Genomic DNA, 21646 nt, shown 5'->3' with positions numbered 1-21646 from the left:
AGGGATGAAGAAAGGAGCTTAATTGTGGAGGATAAATGTATGTCAGAGATTCTAAATAAATATCTTGCATTCATTTTTCACAAATGGTGGTGGATGTGAGAACATAGGTAAACTAGAGGAGGATATAGAACAATTGATAGAGCTTACTACAGAAAAAGAATTGTTTATGAAAAAAATTAGCAGAACTCAAGCTGGTTAAGTCACTGGGCCACGATGGCTGATGAAAGATGTCAGAGAGCAGACAGCAGAGGCTGTGGCCACAATTGTTCGATTCTTCTTAAATATGCAAATTGTGCAGTTTGACAGGAGGGTAACCAATGTAATCCTTTAATCAAGAAGGGAGAGAATGATAAACCAGGTAACTATAGACCAGTTAGTCTAACATCAGTTTTTTATTAGATGTTTACATTCTATAATCTCATTTTCATTTATTTTTTCTATATCCAAATCAACATTTTTTGTATTATGACTCTGCTTTCCATGTTATTTTTTTAATTAAAATATTTAAATTATTTCAGAAGACAACAACCACTAATTATGAACTCTCCCTTCTATCCAAACTCCCTTTCAGCATGTTAGCATATCCGGGATTCCACACACTTGGTACAATATGCCGCTGTTCTATCATAACGGAAAATACAGTTTTTAAGAGAACTAGAAACTGATTGGAAACAGGGATCTTTCTAAATTGAGATAATCTGATAGACATAATGGTGGTTTAATTAGTGTTGAACATATATCTACAAACTTACATCAGTTGAAAAGTTCCTTCAGGAAAATAAAGTGAAATCAGTCCTGACCGATGCCTTGGTCATTATTTACCTTATATTCCACAGACCAATCATTTTACTCAAAAGTGACATTAAATTTTTATAATAATAGTGCATTTCTCCTGCTGAAATTACACAAGAGGTAGAAGGCTATTCACTACTGGTGATTCTCACATGTAATCAGACAGCACTTCCATAATCCCTCTGTGATTTTGACCACTCTTCCCCTTATGGCCTATCCCAAATCTAGATAAAGGTTTTCAGTCCTGGCAGAATGAAGGATTTTGTCAAGTTCACAACAAATAAAGAATGAAGATGATATCAAATTGAGAGGGATTGCAAATAACATGGAACAGGCAGATCAAACACAGGACATAGATAGGGTGGGGAGCTGGGCTAATGAACAGAGGAGACCATTTAATATGGACAAATGCAAAGTAGTGAGATTGGGAGAACATAATAACGAAAGACAATTTAAGCCAAATTGTATAATTCAACAGAACACAACACAGCGGCAGTATTTAGAGGTACTGGATCACTGAAGCCATCAGCAGTAAATGGAGCAAACAGGATCTTGGGTTGTGTAGCCAGAGGAATAGAGTACAAAACTCAGGAAGTGATTCTGAATTTGCACAAGTCACTGATCCAGTCCAACCTAGGAGTGCTGTGTACAGCTCTGGTCACTTTATTGTAAGAAGGACATCCAGCCATCGAAGAGAAGGCTCAGGGGTGATCCTAAAGGGCATAGGCAAGATAACTATCAATATCTTTAGCATAGTCCCAGATCCTACAAGAGAGCATGGCCTCAAACTTAGAAGTCGGAGGATGAAAAACAGTTTAGATTTAACAAATGTACACAGAGGGTGGTGAATGTATGCAATGGACTGACAAAGTTGGCAGTGGAGGGTATTTGTATCACCAAATTCAAGAGAAAGTTCAGGAAGTGCCTGGAGAAAAATTTGATAGAGAGCTTTGATAGGTGCCATGGAAACTGATAACGACTTAGATGAAGGCATAGAAAGTCTCATATCTAAGTTTGCCGATGACACAAAGATTGGTGGCATTGTAAGCAGTGTAGATGAAAACATAAAATTACAAACTGATATTGATAGATTAGGTGAATGGGCAAAACTGGCAAATGGAATTCAATGTAGACAAATGCGAGGTCATCCACTTTGAATCAAAAAAGGATAGAACAGGGTACTTTCTAAATGATAAAAAGTTAAAAATAGTGGATGTCCAAAGGGACTTAGGGGTTCAGGTACATAGATCATTGAAGTGTCATGAACAGGTGCAGAAAATAATCAAGAAGGCTAATGGAATGCTGGCCTTTATATCTAGAGGACTAGAGTACAAGGCGGCAGAAGTTATGCTGCAGCTATACAAAACCCTGGTTAGACCGCACCTAGAGTACTGTGAGCAGTTCTGGGCACCGCACCTTTGGAAGGACATATTGGCCTTGGAGGGAGTGCAGCGTAGGTTTACTAGAATGATACCCAGACTTCAAGGGTTAAGTTACGAGGAGAGATTACACAAATTGGGGTTGTATTCTCTAGAGTTTCAAAGGTTAAGGGGTGATCTGATCGAAGTTTATAAGATATTAAGGGGAACAGATAGGGTGGATAGAGAGAAATTTTTTCCGCTGGTTGGGGATTCTCGGAGTAGGGGGCACAAACTAAAAATTAGAGCCAGACCTTTCAGGAGTGAGATTAGAAAACATTTCTACACACAAAGGGTGGTAGAAGTTTGGAACTCTCTTCCGCAAACGGCAATTGATACTAGCTCAATTGCTAAATTTAAATCTGAGATAGATAGCTTTTTGGCAACCAAAGGTATTAAGGGATATGGGCTAAAGGCAGCTATATGGAGTTAGATCACAGATCAGCCATGATCTCATCAAATGGCGGAGCAGGCACGAGGCGCTGAATGGCCTACTTCTGTTCCTATGTTCCTATGATATTGCCTGGACACTGGGACTAGCCAGATGGGCCACAATATAGCCCTTTCCAGTCATGTTAGATCGAGTTATGTCGAAACAACAGCACATAAATAAGCCATTCGACCCAACTGGTCTATGCCGATGTTTATGCTCCACACAAGCCTCCTCCATCCCAACTTCATCCAACCCTATCAGCATACCCTTCTAATCCTTTTTCCCTCATGTTCTTATCTAGTTTTCCCTTAAATGTATCTATGTTATTTGCCTCAACTACTTCTTGTGGTAGCACATTCCACATTCTTACCACTCTTTGGGTAAAGAGGTTTCTCCTGAATTCCCTATTGGATTTATTATTGACTATCTTATATTTATGACCTCTAGTTTTGGACTCCCCCACAAGTGGAAACATTTTCTCTATGTCTACCCTATCAAATCCTTTCATTATCTTAAAGACCTCTATTAGGTCACCCCTCAGCCTTCTCTTTTCTAGAGAGAAGAGCTCCAGCCTGTTCGCCCATTCCTGATAAGTATATCCTCTCAGTTCTGGTATCATTCTTGTGAATCTTTATTGCACCCGCTCCAATGCATTTATCACCTTCCTATAATATGGAGACCAGAACAGTGCACAGTTCTCCAAGTGTGGTCTAACTAAGCGTCTATAGAAGTTTAACATAACTTCTCTGCTTTTCAATTCTATCCGTCTAGAAATGAATCCTAGTTCTTCATTTGCCTTTCTTATGCCCTTAATAAGCTGCGTCACTACTTTTAGTGATTTGTATATCTGCACCCCTAGATCCCCTTGCTCCTCTATCCCATTTAGACTCTTATTATCCAAGCAGTGTGTGGCCTTCTTAGTCTTCCAACCTCACACATATCTATATTGAAATTTATTTGCCAATTACATGCCCATTCTGCAAGTTTATTAATGTCCTCTTGCATTTTGATGCATTCTTCCTTTGTATGAACCACGCCCCCCAATTTGGTGTCGTTCACAAATTTTGAAATTGTACTTCTGATTCCAGAGTCCAGATTGTTAATGTAAATTGTGAACAACAGTGGTCCCAGCACCGATCCCTGTGGTACACCACTTCCCAACTTTTGCCTCTAGAGCATGTACCCTTAACCCCTACTCTCTGTTTTCTGTTTTGTAGCCAACTTGCTATCCATTCTGCTATGGGTCCCCTGACTCCACATGCTCTGACCTTAGTCATGAGTCTAAATGCAGTACCTTATCAAAGGCCTTTTGAAAATCCAAATATATTATATCTATTACATTACCCTTGTCTACTCTTTTTGTTACTTCTTCAAAGAATTCAATAAGGTTGGTCAAGCATGACTCTCCTTTCTGAAATCTGTGCTAACTATTTTTTATTATATTTTCATTCTCTAGATGTTTTTCTATTATATCTTTGAGTAACGATTCCATTATCTTTCCTACCACCAACATTAAGCTAACTGGTCTATAGCTCCCTGGATTTGTTCTACCTCCTTTTTAAATACGAGAATAACATTAGCTGTCCACCAGTCCTATGGCACTATTCCCGTTTCTAATCAATTTTTATATATATGTAATAGTACCTCTGCTATCTCCTCCCTAACTTCTTTTAATATTCGTGGGTGCAATCCATCCGGACCAGGGATTTTATCCTTTCTAAGTTTGATTATCTCCGTCCTTTCTATCTTAAATGTTTTATGTTTTTTTTGATCTCTTCTTCTAATGTCATGCCCACCTTGTTAGTCTCCCTGGTAAATACTGAAGCAAAGTAATTATTCAATATTTCTGCCATTCCATGTACATGCTGTGTACATTCCTGTATGTTCCTTATAAGTGATTATGTTAAACCTCTCAATCTCTCTGATGCTCCTTAAAATCTACCTTTTTGATCAAGATTTTAGTCACCTGTCCTAATATCTCCATCTTTGGTTCAGTGTCAGTTTTTGACTGATTACACGCCTGTGAAGCACTATATGCTTATATATAGGTAATACTTTCTTATATTAATGCTACAGCCTATATGGACTCCAATGGTAAACAAGCATGCTGCTGAAATTGATGGCCGATTCCTTAAAACTGTAGGTCACAAATATTTTAACAAAAATCAGCAGTTGACATACTTTTTCATGATCTGTACTTACTGCTGATTGCTGGAGCACACTCTTTGCTTACCTGCATTCTGTAGAGTTTCGATATTTTGTGGCCTTGTTGCAAGTTCTGCAATTGTTTGTACAAAGTGTGTTCTGGCCTTCTGGTACTGCTCAAAAACTGGTGGCAAAAAGATAAAAGTAAACAAATTCTTGAAAGCTAAGAACTCGCACACATATCAATTTACCAACAGAGTCCTAAAAGTGTATGAGCTGTGGCTCAGCAGTAGCACATATGCGTCTGAGTCAAAAGGTTATAGGTTCAAGTCCCACTCTAGAGACTTGAATACAAAATCTAGGTTAACACTAGAGTACTGAGGGAGTGCTGCACTGACGGGAGGTGCATCTTTTGAATGAGACGTTGAAACTAAGGGCCTGTCTGCCCTTTCAGGTGGATATAAAAGATCCTATGCCATTAACTGAAGAAGAGCAGGGGTGTTCTCTCTGGTGACCTGGCTAATACTTATCCCTCAACCAACATCACTAAAACAGATTATCTATTCATCATCACATTGCTGCTTGCAGCCCCGTTTCCTACATTACAACAGCGACTACACTTCTAAAAAAAATACTTTGGGACATACTGAGGTCGTGAAAGGCGCTATATAAATGCAAGTCTTTCTTTTCTTTTGTACAAATATTCGCTGCTTAATTGCAACTTCTGATGAAATAAGTAACTTTACATCTTCTCCCCCCCCCCCCCCACTTCCCAATCAAGCTTCCATCTAACTCACTTCTTAGAGTAGTCTTCAAAATAGGTCAATCATGTTTATAATTTCTGAATGACTATTACCTTGTAAAGCTAATCTTTGGGTCATCGTGCCCGTACTGTAGATATACACTAAATGAGATATACACAAGTACACGTCTGCTGCCACTGTCGCGCTCTATCCAGTGTCCAGGACAACCACCAGCTCTGTGAATTGTGCTGTGCCGCGGTTACCATAGCGGCGAACCGGAAGAGGATACTCGCCAAATCCTTGGCAGAGGTCGCTACTTTGTGATTGTGGCGTGACGCGCGTGAGCGAACCCAGTTCCAGGATCTGGGCTCTTTAATTATTATTACTTTGTTCGTGAGGATGAGGTTGCAACTCTGAGCATCTCAAGTGTGTTTTGTGTTTGTTTTTGTTACTGAAGAGACTTTGTGTCATTGACTGAGAAGTACTCCGTGTATGAAATGTTCGCATTGTCCTGCCTGTAGCAGCAGCAGCCAGTCTGAGCTTTATTTTGTTACTGTGTTCTCGGCCCGTGTTATCGAGTCGACCGGACAATGCCACATTTTCAGCTGAAAAAAGTGATTGGTTATGCAAATTTTCTACAGTGCAATATTACGTTTTCATCTGAAAATAGACTAGGTATGCAGATTTTAGTACAATCTGTTAAGCATAATCTCTTGGGTCGAAAAGCATTTATATTAAGAACACAATAAAACACGAATTAAATGCTGTGAACGACAAAGATATTCACGTTTTGAAAGGCTAAAATGGAAATGGTTGCTTAAAGTAGCAGCAATTGCGAACGGTAGCTGTGTCTCAGTATTTTTGTAAACAATTTTACAACACCAAGTTATAGTCCAGCAATTTTATTTTAAATTCACAAGCTTTCGGAGGCTTCCTCCTTCGTCAGGTGAACGATGTGGATCGTTCTAAATACAAACGCCTTTGCTCTGCGTAAAGTGGTTAGCAGCTGGTGATTTGACTTTTGATTACAGACCATGTCGAGAAATCGTTATATAGTCAATGTAATACAGCAAATAAATTTTGACTCTCGGCCCTATCCAGACACAACGGTCATTCGTGTCCTTTTATATGTTTGTTCATGAAGCAGTGAACACAACGTATGTGAAAACCAAGAATACGATCATAAACATTTTTGCAGAACAAAGATGTTTGTTATTTTATGTATGCAACCATATCGGTTTAAAGAATAGTTCGTCAAGACCAATCCGTGTTAAAATATACATTACTTGCACGTCTGTATTCTAAAATATTATAAAAGTCATTTTCTGCTTCTTGAAAAGGACCAACAAGCTATTATGGAAACCAGCAACTGAAGTTCTATCGATCTAACGCCTGAGTTTAACATTCATATCGATTCGTACTGGTGCGTTAAAAATATTCGAAATATATACAACCTGTTTTACATTTATTCCATTTGGAACCTCTTTTGTAAGAATTTTTAAAAAGCTTATTTGGATGTCTCCATTTATATCCAGCTTGCTTTACATTTTACAACATTTTTTGTTCTCCGCTTCCAGAAACACTGTTGAAGAAAGGTTTCCTGGGGTTCAAATGATTATTTGTTAAATTTATTGTTCAACTTATTTATCCACTTTTATCCTCGCAATAATAACACTTTCTTAGAAACAACTTCAATAGATACTGCATTTAAATTATACTATATAGTGATTTTTTAAACTACATATTTAAAGCTGCATTATTTTCCAAACGTTGTGGATTCTGCAGTGCTCAGGATGGTTGAACCTGAATGTAAAACAGGATGAACAAGTGTTAGAATCGCCCTCTATCCAATGCAGTATTTGTGTCAGAAATAATAAACATACTGATGACGCAGGCGCAAACGAAGCGTGCACGATGCGCAGTTGCTAACTTCGTGAAGAGCGAATAAATTTAATTTCCTTCCTTTTTTGCCGATTTAAATACCGTTTGTCAAACTTTTCTAAACATATGAAAGTAATTCCATAACAATTGATGCAAAAATCCTTGAAATAAAACTTACCTTTAGAGTTTGAGGGTTGCTACACGATAAACTAGTGTAAGTAACCATGTTTCCAAAGTGCTGTGTGGGGAAAGTGAAACTGTAAACCAGTTTACCAATTCTAGCGGCCCTAGATCTGACTTAATCCGCTACTGGAGTAATTACGCATCGATCGGCTTTTCAAGGCCCGCCTCTATTATTTAGACGTCACGGCCTTGGCGCTGCTGAAATGCATCTCATTGACCCGGCTCTAGGCTGTCAATCAGTAGCTTTTGTCATAATGAAATGGCTGTTTAAGGAGGTCCGATGTAATTTTCGGGATAGGTGTACTGCCTTTGTAAATGGTTCAATTTAATTATTATTTACGCGTTATTAAACATTATTTAATAGTAACAACAACATAAAAGTCGGATTATTTTAAAGATTACAATTGACTTGATTATAATAGTAAAAACGTAAGTATGATGCCAGTTACGAGGCGAAATCGGTTAGTAATTTCGAGATTTGTCTATTTTTGAAAATGGAACTGTTGCCATTGCATTGACTAAGTGTCTGTAGTGCTTTAATATTCACACTGAAACTGTTTTGAACTTTTTCAAGGGCATTTGTCATCTCAAATGTAATTTCCCCTTATGTGTGTTAAGAATGAATGCTTAGGCATTGATGAGTTGTGATATGTTTGAGATTGGTGAGTGCTTAATTCTAATTTGCGCATATTCAGTCCAGTCAACATCATAGCCTAGTGTTGATACCAGTCTATTGATCAAGAAAGTTTTGCCAACCTCATGTATCTCAACTGTTGACTACATATGTACCGAGTCTTATAAAAGCTAGAGAGACCATAGCGATGGTCTGTTTAATGATTACCTAATTTTATAGGTCTGAATTGGGGGGGGGGGTGGAATCAGCCGTGGCAACTGGCACATAAACTCATCAGTATATGCAAACAACTGGATTTACATCACAACCTACTGAGGTATGTAAAACAAAAACATGTGGATCTTCATCTAGGCTCTCTGGAGCCAAATTATTTCAACACAAACCAGCTCCATATCTCCACTCAAATTTACTATCATGGGACAAAACTAGTAACATTTAGATCCTTGTCTGCTGTTGATTTTGTCCTGAAAACTAGTTTGTACAATATTCTATTGTTGAACAGATTTTTCCCACCATGAGAAATATGTTTTGTAGTCCAACACTATTATGTCAGTAATTTCCAATTACTTCTAAAACACTTGGAATTTATTTTAATGGTTATCTATAGACTTATTTAAAACTAGTACATTGTCCTCACCCAATTCCAAATAAATGCAAAAATATAAATTCTCGATTTTTAAATAATACGCAATCTGGAACATAACAACAGCCCAGAAGAGTTCGCTGTCTCGTATATACTAAAAATACGGCGTTAATGACGTGGCAGTAAGCAGGATGTCTTAGTTTTTCCATTAGTTGGTATAAAAGGTCGCTTAGTACGTAAAGCGCTGTAGCTGCAATGTGGACGTTTGCAGATCGACGGGTTAAACTCAGAACCATCCCACGCGGAAAATATAAAATTAACATGGAAGGAGCAGATTAATATCCGTAACGAAACTTCTTTATTTAGTAACGTTGCATGTGTTTTTGTTTATTTTGTCATCATTAAACATATTTTGCATTCTGCATATCAAGTCAACTAGCACAAAATACTAGGTTACTAAAGGGCCGCTTCGCAATAACATTCCAACCTGTTCAAGGTTAGATTGTGATGACATTAGTGCATTACTCCAGTCACTGCTTGTACTCTACTGGTTGAGGAACCAAGGCAAGAAAATTGCGCATGTGCAGACACTTTCTCTGCATGTAATGTACTGTTTTTATGAAAGTTATCAAATATGAGGTATCATTATAAGTAAATGATGAATACAGTTCTATGTGTTCAAATACCAGAGTGTTGTTTCTTATATTTAGACTTTGGACCTTTGTTTCAAAGAACAGTTATACGGGAGAAATATCCAAAAAGTGTAGAACAGATATAGTGTTGGGGAGGAGGGAGTGAGGAGAGAATGAACTACATTGTTCATAATATAGTTCCTCTTTTCCAAAGCACCTATTGTTCTGTTTGGTGTGTCTTATTTTGAAATTGTTACGATTTATTTTCAGTAGCAAAGAAATTAAAACGGTACAAACCTTGCTTATTCAGCCATTTAGAACGCCAATTGCACCATCTGGTAAAGCCACTTACCTTCAAAAGCATGAAATACGGCTGTGCTACATTAGTTGCTGTTAACTCTACGATTTAAGGTTCGCAGAAACTGTAAACTTTATTTGCTATTTGGATAAGTAGGAAATTTTAAAGTTAGAGAATTGATAGCCTTGTCTCTAAACACCTAGTACCTTACTATTCAAAACAGCATCATCATCTACACTCAAAGCCTTCGGTTCGGTCGTAAATTAAAATGAGTTCAGTTCCTGAGCCTGTCATTTGCAAGAAGAAATCGATTTAAAACATCCATTACTTACATTCTGTCTCAAGCACAATGCAGGTTTTTGGTTTGTCGTTCCGCTTGAAAACATAAAGAAATGTTTCTTAAAACTGTAAACGTGTACTTTATAATTACGTAAGACGCTATAGTAGAAATTATGAAACAAAGTGGATGTGATATAACCAGAAGGGTCATAACTTGATGTTTATTAAAACAATATTCATGTGCTTTCACAACTGTACATTGATACAAAGCGTCATTCGAGCTGGCTGGTTGATCGTTCGTTCTGTTCTTTCTCAAGTTGACATTTTTACAGAAATAACGTGTTCGAAAGAAGTAGTCCTTTCACATTTCAGAAATGTAACATTGATATTGTTATACACGTAATTACATATCACCGTCATACCAAATGTCCCATTGACGCTCAGAGCAAATGGAAAACCAATAATTTCAGGCCTAGCCATATGCCAAATTATTGCATTCGAAATATTGCACATTTTGTAAGTTTTTTTCCCCTCAGAGCCTTATCGACTGTCTCCTCCCACACACAGTACAGGAGCCTGAGAGTTGCAGGTTAGAATACTTCTGCTGATGTGAAATTGAGAAATCAAATTACAGATTAAATGAAGCTCATATCTTTGAAGAACCAGTCTCACATGAATTAAAAGTGACGTTTCTAAAGCACGTTCATACGTGTTTTTGGAGCGCTGCTCTTTTTCTAAGCTTGTACGCTAGTTTTCAAGTTTCCATTTCGCCACTAATATATTAGTACAGTATTCGTCCTTGTATAATACCAATCATCCCATTTCAATTTAAATGCGAATGGGTAAGGTGGAGTTCCACCAGTAAAGAATTATGTAGTGCTAATGAAGTTGATTTCTTACTGAATCTGGATCTGTGCACAGGGTCCGGAGATGGGGGCGGAGATCAGACTGGAGTACTGTACATTGAGAAAATGTTTCCCGCACCGCTCTGGGCAGTATGTTAAGCGTAAAAATTAGTTATAGTCACAACGATACAGAATATAGGCCTTATCGGCGTCCTTGTATTCGTATTTATTTTTAAACAAGCAATGGATTCCTGGTAATGCGGAAATAATCTTGAATTTGGTTAAAATCAAGTTCATCTCGTACCCCGATCCGTAAAATAAATTTCTTCCTTAGTCAGTATAGAATGGAAATGTTTACTGAATCGGAATGAGAAATAAGGGTTTTTAAAATTCGATTTGCATCGTATAGTTTATTAAAAAGGTCGAATTTATCAGCAAAGTGATCTGCTAAGTTATAGAGAAGCGCGCACACCAAGTTGCAAACTGCCACTAGGAACGAGACCAAAGCGAACATATGGGCTGAAAATGTGAGAATCGCTGCTTTTTCTCCACATTGTTCATTTTGTCCTCGTGGAAATCTACTTCGAGACAACGTAGAGAACCTTACAATTTAATTGGGCAATTTAATTTCATGTTTTGGAAAAACAAAGCAGACGGATCACACGTGTACCGGCGCTATGGGCGTATTTTCCTATTGCACATCTAAAGCTGATTAGCATGTTAACCGCCCACGAAGCGCCAGCAGTTGTGATTATTATTGAATTCTTCAAATACAAAATGATGGACGGTGAAAATCGCAAAACGCCAACAGTAAATGCTGAGATTTTCCGACATTTCACCGCATTGCCCTCCCCCCATTCCCAAAACTACAACGCGTTGATCAGGCTAAGACACTAATCACGTGATGCATCTTTGGATGGGGAATACAACTTGTCATATTGAAGGAGAAGCAGCTCTCTTGTTTTTCGGATTGTGTGCAGTTACGTAGATCAGGTTAATAGTATATAGTTCATCCCCGGCTGGTTTCCATTGGTTTAGGCGATGATATAATTCGAATCACTGGGCTATAGCGTCACTACTTCAAAAGAATCATGGTATCACATGCTTCCAAACTCTACTGGCGGCAATACTGAGCGAGAACATTGGCTGTCAAATCACTCGTTTAGTGCAGTAATACTGCACATTTTGCGTCCCTGTGAAGTGGTTTGTGTTTTGCAGTGTGGCAAGATGAGCTGTATATGTTAGTGTCAACATGACTCAGTTAGTAGCTCTTGCCTGTGAGTCGGAAGGTTGTAGGGCCATGCTATTGTCAGAGGTGCTATCCTTCAGGTGACATGTTAAACCTCGGTCCTTTCTGTGATGTGGTTTCCATAGCATTTTTTAAGAAGAGCAAGGAGTTCACCTCCCGTAAATAAAAAGAAAATAATTCAAACACTGGAAACCCGAGATTAAAACAGAAATGCTGGAAATACACAGCAGATCAGTCAGCATCTATGAAAAGAAAACAGATGCTAACTGACCTGCTGCGTATTTCCAGTATTTCTATTTTATATTTATGAAGTCTTTCACTGTTGTAATCAATATTCTTACCTCAGCCACCACCACCATGACAAAGACGAATTGGTCATTGCTTTTTGCAGTACCTTGCTGTGTGTCCAATGGCTGCCACATTTGGCTACATAACAACAGTCACTGCATTTCAAAGCAATTCACTGGACGTGAAGCACTTTGGAACTGATAAGTTAAGTCCTTGTTTAACTACAACCCAACTGCTATCAGTTGGGAATTTCGATTGGATATGAAACCACCTGAGCAGGTAGTCTCAGATTAGGCCTCTCACTAAGGTGTATAACTGCTGTCAGTGCAAAATGCAACTCCAGCCCATTGATTGCCTTAACTGGTTCTGATGAAATAAGGCTGCAGTTAATTTACAATGCAAGTATTACAAAAATTCAGATTTTGATCGGTGTTTTCAATATTTTTAGTCCCATTCTATTTAAGGATGCATGTCAAGGGGAGGGAAGGATCACTGCGGACGGGATGAGAGCTCCAAGGGTGAGTTGCTTTCCTATTTTCCTCCTTGAGAAGAGGCACCTCCCTGGCACCCCATCACCTCCACCTTAGCGCAAATGAGCCAATACCTTTATGACATAATCTATTCAAAGACAGTACAGTAACTGTTGTAAAATACAGCTGGCAACTCGAGTTATTTGGTGGTCACAACTCACGCTTTGGCTGCCAAGACTATGCAGGCATGATGTGAAGAGTTTTATTCTCCAGTGGCTGTTTTTCAATATCAAGAAAGCCTGGGACAATGTGCACTTTGCATAAGATTAAAATAACTCAATACTAAGTGTATAAATACCTGGCGATCCAATTCAGTACTACCTCAGCATTTCTTAAACCCGGCCTCACAACGGATTGGCGTCTTACTACATGAGCTGTGCTCAAGTCCTTTGAGATAAATTCTAGCAGGGGTTCTCACACCTCTTGGGATTAGTGTATGGGTCAGTCAGATTGGGTCCTGTGTGATATTGCCACTTTGAAGTATATATCCATGTGAAAGTGGGAGTACAACTGCAACCTGAGTTTCTGCTGTTAGAAAAGAGAAGGATAGACAGTTTTCGTTTTCTATTATTAAAATTTCACCGGCAGTCGAAGACAATATTTTGATTAATCTGAACATTTCTTTCACTCAATTAACAGACAGAAGTCATTCCTTAAACGTTTATATTTTTTTTAACATAATACTTTTAAATAATGATGGTGGGTGAGTGTTCCTGACGTCTTTCATGTTTCAAATACAGTAAACGATAAACTCCAAACTGCGTGGTGACGCAATTACAAGAATGTAAATTTTGATCGGAGTTTTCAATATTTTTGTCCCATATGTTTAAGGATGTACGTCTTGGGGGGGGGGGGGGGGGAGAATTCCAAGGCTGAGCTGCTCCTTGAGGAGCAGCACCTTCTGGTTCTCCATTACTCCAATCCTAGGGCAAATCAGCCGCGACCTTTATGATATAATCTATTCAAAGACAGTGACACAGTCTGAAAGCTAAGCTAGTCGCTGTTTCTGCTGGCTTCAATAACTCTGGTAAAGACTACAAGTCTACTAAATCCTGAGACTAGCCTACCATTTAGCTCATCTCTAATGTTAAAACAGAAGCTGTAACCACATCCAAGCTTTCTGAGAATTGCCATGTGAATTTAATACAGGTTCACAAACAGCTAACCCTATCTGCATAAGCACTAAAGTAAAATATTTTATTGTCCTAAAAGTTTGGTGAAAGGAATTCCGGTTCTAATAGTCATCAGTAAAATCTTAAATATGCAAATTAAAATATTTTATTTCCAATTTTAAATTGTTCCCTTCTCCAACTCTTCCTCTTCCCCCTCCCCCACAACCTGACTAAAAGGGCGACAAGCCATCTGCCATTGCTTTACTGGCGAGTCGCCGGAAAAAAAGATGCGATGGGAGAATTATCACGGCACCATGTACCACCCCTCTTGTGCCAGGGCGTCCTGCGTTGGGAATTCGCCTCCAGTAGAATCATTGACATAAATTTGTTATTTATTTTATCTACCTACAATGAGCTTGAGTTTTAATGAAAAGGAAAATAATTACAAATACACGGTTTCATTCTATATTCAATGCAACCTCTTGACACTGTAAATAAACCTAGACTGTCCCAGATCTAAGTTCCCTCACCTATCTAGTCACTCTTAACTCTTGTATATCTGTTGCTGTGTAAAATGAATAACTCAAATTTTATCAGTTTCCGTGGATCCTCAACCTATATCATTATTTGCAATAATTTGTCTTTATGAAGTGTGCGCCCGACTACCAGGTATGGAACCACATAAGGACGAGCAGTTCCTCAATTGTCTCTTTTACCGCATCCCCACCTTCGCACACGCACACACACACCGTTCTATTATACATGTACAGTATTTAAAGGACGGAACCAACGTAGCCAACATGTTTTCTGTAACGTCATATTTATTTGAAAGGCTTTGTCCTTAAAATTCAACTTTTACCAGGTAGTTTATCTCAACGATTTATTGCATCTCCAAAGGCTGCCTGTTTTACTTTGTGGCTGTTTAAACAATAATGACATTCAATGCTGGAAGGCGTTGGTGTCAATCCGCAAGTAACGTGTGTTGAAACCCTCTGACGTCACCCACAAAAGTCTGTTCTTTGGTATTTGTGCAAACAGTTCGCAGTCAGCCAATCGGTTTTGGCGATGTAGTACAAATAGGAAGGAAATCAATGTTTCTGATGATGGATTACATCTGAAACGTTTACTTGTCTGTTCTCTCCACAGGTGCTGATTGACCTTCAAAGTGTTTCCAACATTTTCTGTTTTTGTTTCATTTGCAGTTTTTTTTATTTTGTTTTTTATCAGTATTTCTGTTTATACGTTTAGGCAAAGGTCATCGGTCTTTCAGACAGCGCAGGGTCCGGATGGCAAGACGAGGTCAGCTGTACGCAGGGCGTGCCAGAGCTATCATTCAGAAGCATTCCTGACATTGGGTGGCAGGAAATGAAACATAGGGAGAATCCTGGACCGCTACAGCTTTCTCGACTACAGCTTACGTGGTGATGCAAGACCTTTTCAGGCGTTAAACCTGACACAAATTCTGCAAGTGAAACTTGATCTTTCTAAGAGGGCCCCAAAAGTAAAATCTCGCAGATGCTTGAAAGGCTATTGCTTGAATGCTGACTCTGCATTCGAGTGCTGAAGCATTACAACAAAGCTACCGATACGCTGCGGGTAGCAGAGAATGAAGGGGTATCAGCCACATATTCTCACAATTAGTGCCTTTAATGAAGTCTTTAAATTATATGACTACTTTATATGTATAAATCTTTCTTGACATTCCTCATAATGAGAATAGTAAACGTGACAATTTGTTGGCTCAAATACCAAACCAGAAGCAAAATTAAAAGACTGGAAATGGAAGCTTCAAGTATTGCCAAAAGTTAAAGCCTTACGAGAGCTGTTAGAAACATCGTCTCAACTTTAGCTACGAACAACCGTTATAAATTATCTACTTTTAAATTACTTTTAAAATATAGCAACAACAAAAAATAATTCTCCACGGACATTGTGTATTGAAAGAATGTATTTTCCTACGTTTTAGTTTATAAACAAAGCCTGCTATAAATCCCACGGCTCATGTGGTTTATACAAACTGCAGGCACCGTATGAAGTTTATAGCGGGTTTAAGCTACTTTTCTGAACAAAAATAAACGAACAAGGCACACTGCCTATCACCCAAAGACTTCTGCTACTGCTCTTTAAAAAGACCACACCCAATTAGTCGACTATGTTGCTGTATATGAAAAGGGAATATATTACAATATTCACACACATTTCATTGTGCTATTTTGCAATTAAGATAACTCGTGCTTTACATCTCTGCAGACAAATGAAAATGTGAAAAGAATATTTTGCAGAATTACTGTTTTATACATGCAGATACGTCTGTAAGTACTGCTGTATTTGAAACTATTAACATAGCTTTGCATTTGATGCCTATAATAGAATAAGAGGAAACCAGTGCCAGTGTCAGCTGTGTCTTTTCCTCCACAGGCTATTCGTTGGTTTCATATCACGTTTGTCTGAAGTGTAAAAGCTGAGTTTATTAAATATAAAATCACCACTTTTATAAATTATATTTTACAAATCATTATTACTAGATGTATTTTTTTCAAACACGGTAATCCACCATATCTGCTCTTTGTTTTCTTAACACACATCTCTATGCACCATTGCTCCACTAGGGACAATGAAGGATATTATGTTTTTATACACGGCAAAGCTTTCAATATGTATTCACTTTTCGAAACTTTGATTTTTGAAACTGACAAAAAATTACGACTCGCCAAGGCTACTTGTGAAGCTAAACACAGTACTGATATGTGTCTATGAGCTTTGTGTTACATGTTTATTCTATATAGACCATGTTGCTGCGATGTTTGAATAGAATTTTCGTCAAAACAACTAAAAAATGTATTACATGTAGTTCACCATGGCATACAAACACCTGCAGCTTAGTATTTTTTTCTATTTTCACTGTTTCCTTCTCTCTTCATGTTTTAAAGCACATTTAAGTAGCATAGATTTTCCCCAACGTTAAAACCTCATTACTGAATCAAGCACTGTGCCATATAATTACAGAGACAGTAAGTAATGAATACCCACAAATTAAACCAATCCCCTCCCTTATACATCAATTAAAGATTTGCTATGGCATAAAACGTCAGTGAACTTATCCATTTGTTGGCTTTTCAAAAATTATTCCAATTCTAAAGCCTATATTTTATTTAAGCTAAAACAATAGTGTGGTTACATATAGGGTTTAGTAACGGCAACAAGCACTGTAAATTTCCAGTATTACATGGATTCATCACAATTATAGGAGAAACGTTATTTTCATGATGGGCTCTGTTTTTCAATATTTAAGTACAAAGTGACACCAACTGTACAACAGTGAGGTGCACATCTGTGGAGTTTGGAATCATTTAAGGACAGTTCAAGTACAACCACGGTAAGATATACCAATGAGAATAATGTCTTGTTTGGATGTCATAATGACATGTCAGTGATATAAATATTTTAAAAATGTGATATGCGTTATTCGGACTTACCAGTTATAGTTGACATTGTTTTCATAATAATCTAATGTAAACACTGTAGCAACATCAAAGAATCACATACACACAAGCACAAGGCCGGTGCAAACTTATTTTTATCTAAAAGCTAATTAAAAGCGCCCTGAAGTTCCAACTGAAATGGAGATAACGTTTAAGTGGCATATTTCAGCTATATTCCATAATGGTAAAAAGGGTAAAACTGATTGAGTTCTAGACTTCATTCTCATTCAGTTTATCTTTATAAAAGTAATGCTGCATACATTTAGCAAATCCTAATGTTACAATCTGCAAAGAAACCACCAACATTTCAAACAATGTTCTGGTTTACAATAGTACACATTCCTTCTAAAATATTAATCATGTTTTCGCCATATGTGTTACCTTATACTTGGTTCACTTAGTAACAGAAAATAGAATAAAGATTCCCTGGAAATTGAATGTAATTGTTTAAAAGTAAAAAAGAGTTTAAATGCAGCTGCGTTTAATGTGTATCAAATGTAATGTGCTTTATTAAAAAGCAATAACTATTTATTACACTATGTTAATTGTTAGAGTGAGCAACATGTCGTGTTTAATTTACATTCTCTCTATGCCTACCCAAATATCAAACTACCATTAATTTGTTATCCTGCAGTTAGTAGAAGTATATTTCTAAATGAATAGTGAAATGTCTAGAATAGGGGACTGAAAAAAACAATTTGCAAGGACATACAAAAACAATTATCACTACAACTACCAATTACAGAAGAATCCGAAAATTGCGTTAAATTACGGGATTTAGGAGCATCTGATTTATACTTTAGACAAGTGTGTTGCTAACCACAACATCGCTCCGCTTCTCCGACCTAAAGATGACAACATTAGAGTTTGCTAAGAGTTTACAGTATCACATCTGTGATCATTTGGTCTTGGGGTTTAAAAGGAAAATTTTAACAAGTGCTAACAGAAGCTGAAGTTCTGGGGTTTTCGATTTGGAAATAATGATTAGTTGGCTTTGAAGCCTGGGTTTCATTTTTTCACATCTCGAATGTTCTACCTAATGAACATGATGACTTCGAACACGATTCAGACCACTATGCGATTTGAGCGTGCATTTATACAACGGTAGCGTTCGTGCGAATCGGATTGGCTTCGCACAGACGCTGCAGTTACGGTAGCGAATAAATGCACCCTGAATCTACACCAGGGATCTACCTGATATCGGACAGTTTGGAATCAGTTCGAGCCTTAGCGACCTATACAAGTTTAGCACGATGCCAAGCCAAAACCGCATCACACCAGTACTAAACATTGTAAATGTACCTCGAGAAGAAATGTGTCATTTTTCATGGCTCCATGATGTTTCTACAATTGCGACGGTTAAGATTTACGATGACACGAAATCCAAAAATGTTTGCTATACACCTGCTGGTTTCTCTACATTGGCTCCAATGTCCTTGGTGGCTATATTGAAATTCACGAGGGAGAAAGGACAAGACGCGCTATTTTTGCAGCAGGACACGTGTTACACAGGACGCAGCACAGATCATCGCTAAACATTTACATTATATGTATGTGATTTCGTTTTGACAATAATTGAAAGCACGCTGGGATTTGCTTGTGGCTGCGTGACTAATGCCACACGCAGGGCATGTGCTCAAGTTGTTCTGAGGTTTGACCATTGCACTTTGTGGTGGAAGCAGCGAGGCGCGCAGGCGTGTTGCAGCGTTTCCCAACAGGGCTCAAGCGCGCGAGCCGACAACAGCGCCCGCCAAAAGAGTCACGTGGGCCGCGAGCAGCCGCTCTGCGGACTGCAAAACCTGCCCTCCTTTGTCATTCAATAGAGAGAAAGGAAAGACGAGAGGGAAACGCGTAGGTAGAACATTAGCCAGCCTGCCTGGTGCATTAGGTGATTAATAACACAGCTAGTTTATAACATAAGGTAATTCAAACACAATTTGAAGAGCCCTTAAAAGATCTTAGAAAATGCGGCTGATTGTCGTCATGTGATTGAAACACCGAGAGTGACGGTTAAGAGTCAATGTTAACATTATTTCCAACGCCAAATACTCGCTGCTTTGTGTATGTGCGATTTAAAAACAAATCCTTTCTGACTAAGGTATGTTATGCGAAACCCTGGTACGAAATGTCAAGGCGAGAAAAAAAAAAGCTGCTACTACCTGACAAATGTTCTACATACATGGCACGTTACCAATAACCGTTCACTCAGCTCTTGTACAAGTTACAAAAAGAAACTGCTTGTTTGTGAGAAAAGGAAATCCGCTCGTTGAGCAAAGAGCTAAAAAAGATCATGCAGGAGACAAGAACGTTACCCACCACTGACAACGGAAACAGGAAGCAGTTATCTGATTAAAACGTTTACTTAGAATTTTGATGTAATATTTTTAAGGTACTCATGTAACACTTGTATGTTCTTGTTAACGTCACAATGACAACTAACACGACCAGGCTCTGTTATTATGACATTTTCAACATACATATGAACCCCCCCAATAAAAAAATCTTAATATGTATAATAACTCAGGGCGCGTTTCCTGACCTCTCCAAATTAAAGTACAAGTATAGCTTACACTCGATTTTCAAGTGTAGGAACATCTGCCTTATTGGGAGCACTGCGTTGCGTCAAATTAAATTATTTTAAAATTATATATGGGATCACTCAGCGAGAATTTGGCGCGTTTAAGAACCCTGCATAGTCACGTCAATTTTCTTTGCACAAAGAAAACGTAATCTGTGTTGAATTTAGATTGTAACGTCGATATGTATTTATATCTAGTTTTCCAAGGTGCACCATAAGGCCAAGGGTTGTTTGCAGGAGACGCCACCGAGGTTACATTTAAACCAACGCATTGATACTGGATGTTTTTATATTATTTGATTACCTGATGTTATCATTAGACATGAATAACCTGTTGGAACCTTAAACAGCTGCACACGCTGCTCCTTTTTTGTAGGCCAGGAAGTAATACATTGAAATATATACGCAACTGTGATAACTGCGTATCAGTTAAAGCATTTACGGAACACAATAAAAAGAGTACATGTCAGTAATAAATTTTGAGCGGAAGCGATTGGTATCATAATAGCCGATTGGATGTGTGACTATAAGGTCGGAAATAATGTATTTACTTAATTCAGTCAAATTATCTATGTTGATTATATCGGAACTGAGGAGGCAGTGCCGTCACGTCACTGTCCACCTCTGCACCCCGAATTCAAATCCAGAGCAGAATATTTGGACAAATTCTTCAGACCCCTCTCCCTCTCCCCAACCCCCTCCCCTTCGCCCATAAAGCTCTATGAGAATGAGTATCGGTGAGTCCAATGGTGAATTCACCAATGAATTCCAATGCAACATTCACTCAATTGCCTGAAAAGGCCATAAAGATGGTATGAGAAATTAAGATGTCACACTTGTGCAGCGCCGGGAGGGGTGGGAGAAGTTACTTTTGTGAATTTGACATTAAGGTACTGTACTTAGAATTTGCCAGCTGGGAACCATCTGATCCACTCATTGTGTTAAATGGGTGTCGGAAGTAAGAGAAGTTTCAGTTCTGACGTCATTAACTTTCGTGGACTCGTCTCAAAATAATCAGTTGTTCAGATGCACCAATGGGAAGAGGGTTTTTTTTCTACTCATGTCAATGCAAACCTAAAAGGTTTGTGCTGGCCTGATGCCCGTGGGCCTTTCTCAGTCTGTTTGTACTCACTGTCAGAAAAGCACTGTTAACACAGTTATACCAAACATGTCTCAATTACCTGAGCCCGTGTTTTTGTTTGCTTTACCTAGATATTGTTAACCGTTTTCTTACCTTCAAGAGTTATATTTCCCCTTTCTTAGATTCTCATAAACAAATGATAATTTAGTGAAAGACAATAAAGTAAAGCATTTTTCTTTAACTCTGCAGACAGAGGAAAAAATGCCAACCTCCAACAGTTGCGTTGATTTGGTTCTTACACAAAGTTTTCCTGTCTACGTGAAAGCAATACCAGGAATAATCAACCTTAGTAGAGATTTGCTGTTCGAGAGATATGCTGATTGTTTGTACTTCTGTGCAAGTGAAGTGGAATTTGAAAAATAATACATTCATTTTCAATGAAATACTGCAAAGGAGAGAT

At 38.2% G+C, this 21646-nt stretch overlaps 1 protein-coding gene and 1 long non-coding RNA gene across 3 annotated transcripts in view; one reads left to right on the top strand and one right to left on the bottom strand.

Annotated features, from left to right (window-relative positions):
* The window catches only part of spag6 (sperm associated antigen 6), a 140779-nt gene extending 133026 nt beyond the window's left edge, over positions 1–7753 (bottom strand). Inside the window, exons 1-2 of one of the 2 annotated variants that reach the window (XM_068007118.1) lie at positions 7591–7753; positions 4877–4972 (exon numbers count right to left, since the gene is read on the bottom strand). Coding sequence is in view for 1 of the 2 variants with exons in the window: in XM_068007117.1 (XP_067863218.1) it covers positions 4877–4972; positions 5645–5669 (121 nt within the window). In the remaining variant the exon portion in view is untranslated. Of the gene's footprint in view, positions 1–4876; positions 4973–5644; positions 5777–7590 lie in introns of those variants that run through there. The other variant, XM_068007117.1, reaches the window with a different exon arrangement.
* Positions 7754–7882: 129 nt separating this feature from the next.
* Positions 7883–16150, top strand: LOC137334313 (uncharacterized). The gene is made up of 2 exons (XR_010966126.1): positions 7883–8024; positions 15294–16150. It is a non-coding gene; the product is annotated as an uncharacterized lncRNA (long non-coding RNA).
* The last annotated feature ends 5496 nt before the right edge of the window (positions 16151–21646 follow it).

The sequence above is a fragment of the Heptranchias perlo genome, chromosome 2 (assembly GCF_035084215.1).
Source record: "Heptranchias perlo isolate sHepPer1 chromosome 2, sHepPer1.hap1, whole genome shotgun sequence".
Lineage (NCBI taxonomy): Eukaryota > Metazoa > Chordata > Chondrichthyes > Hexanchiformes > Hexanchidae > Heptranchias > Heptranchias perlo.
Note: the sequence above shows the minus strand (reverse complement) of the source record. Positions and strands in the feature narration are given on the sequence as shown.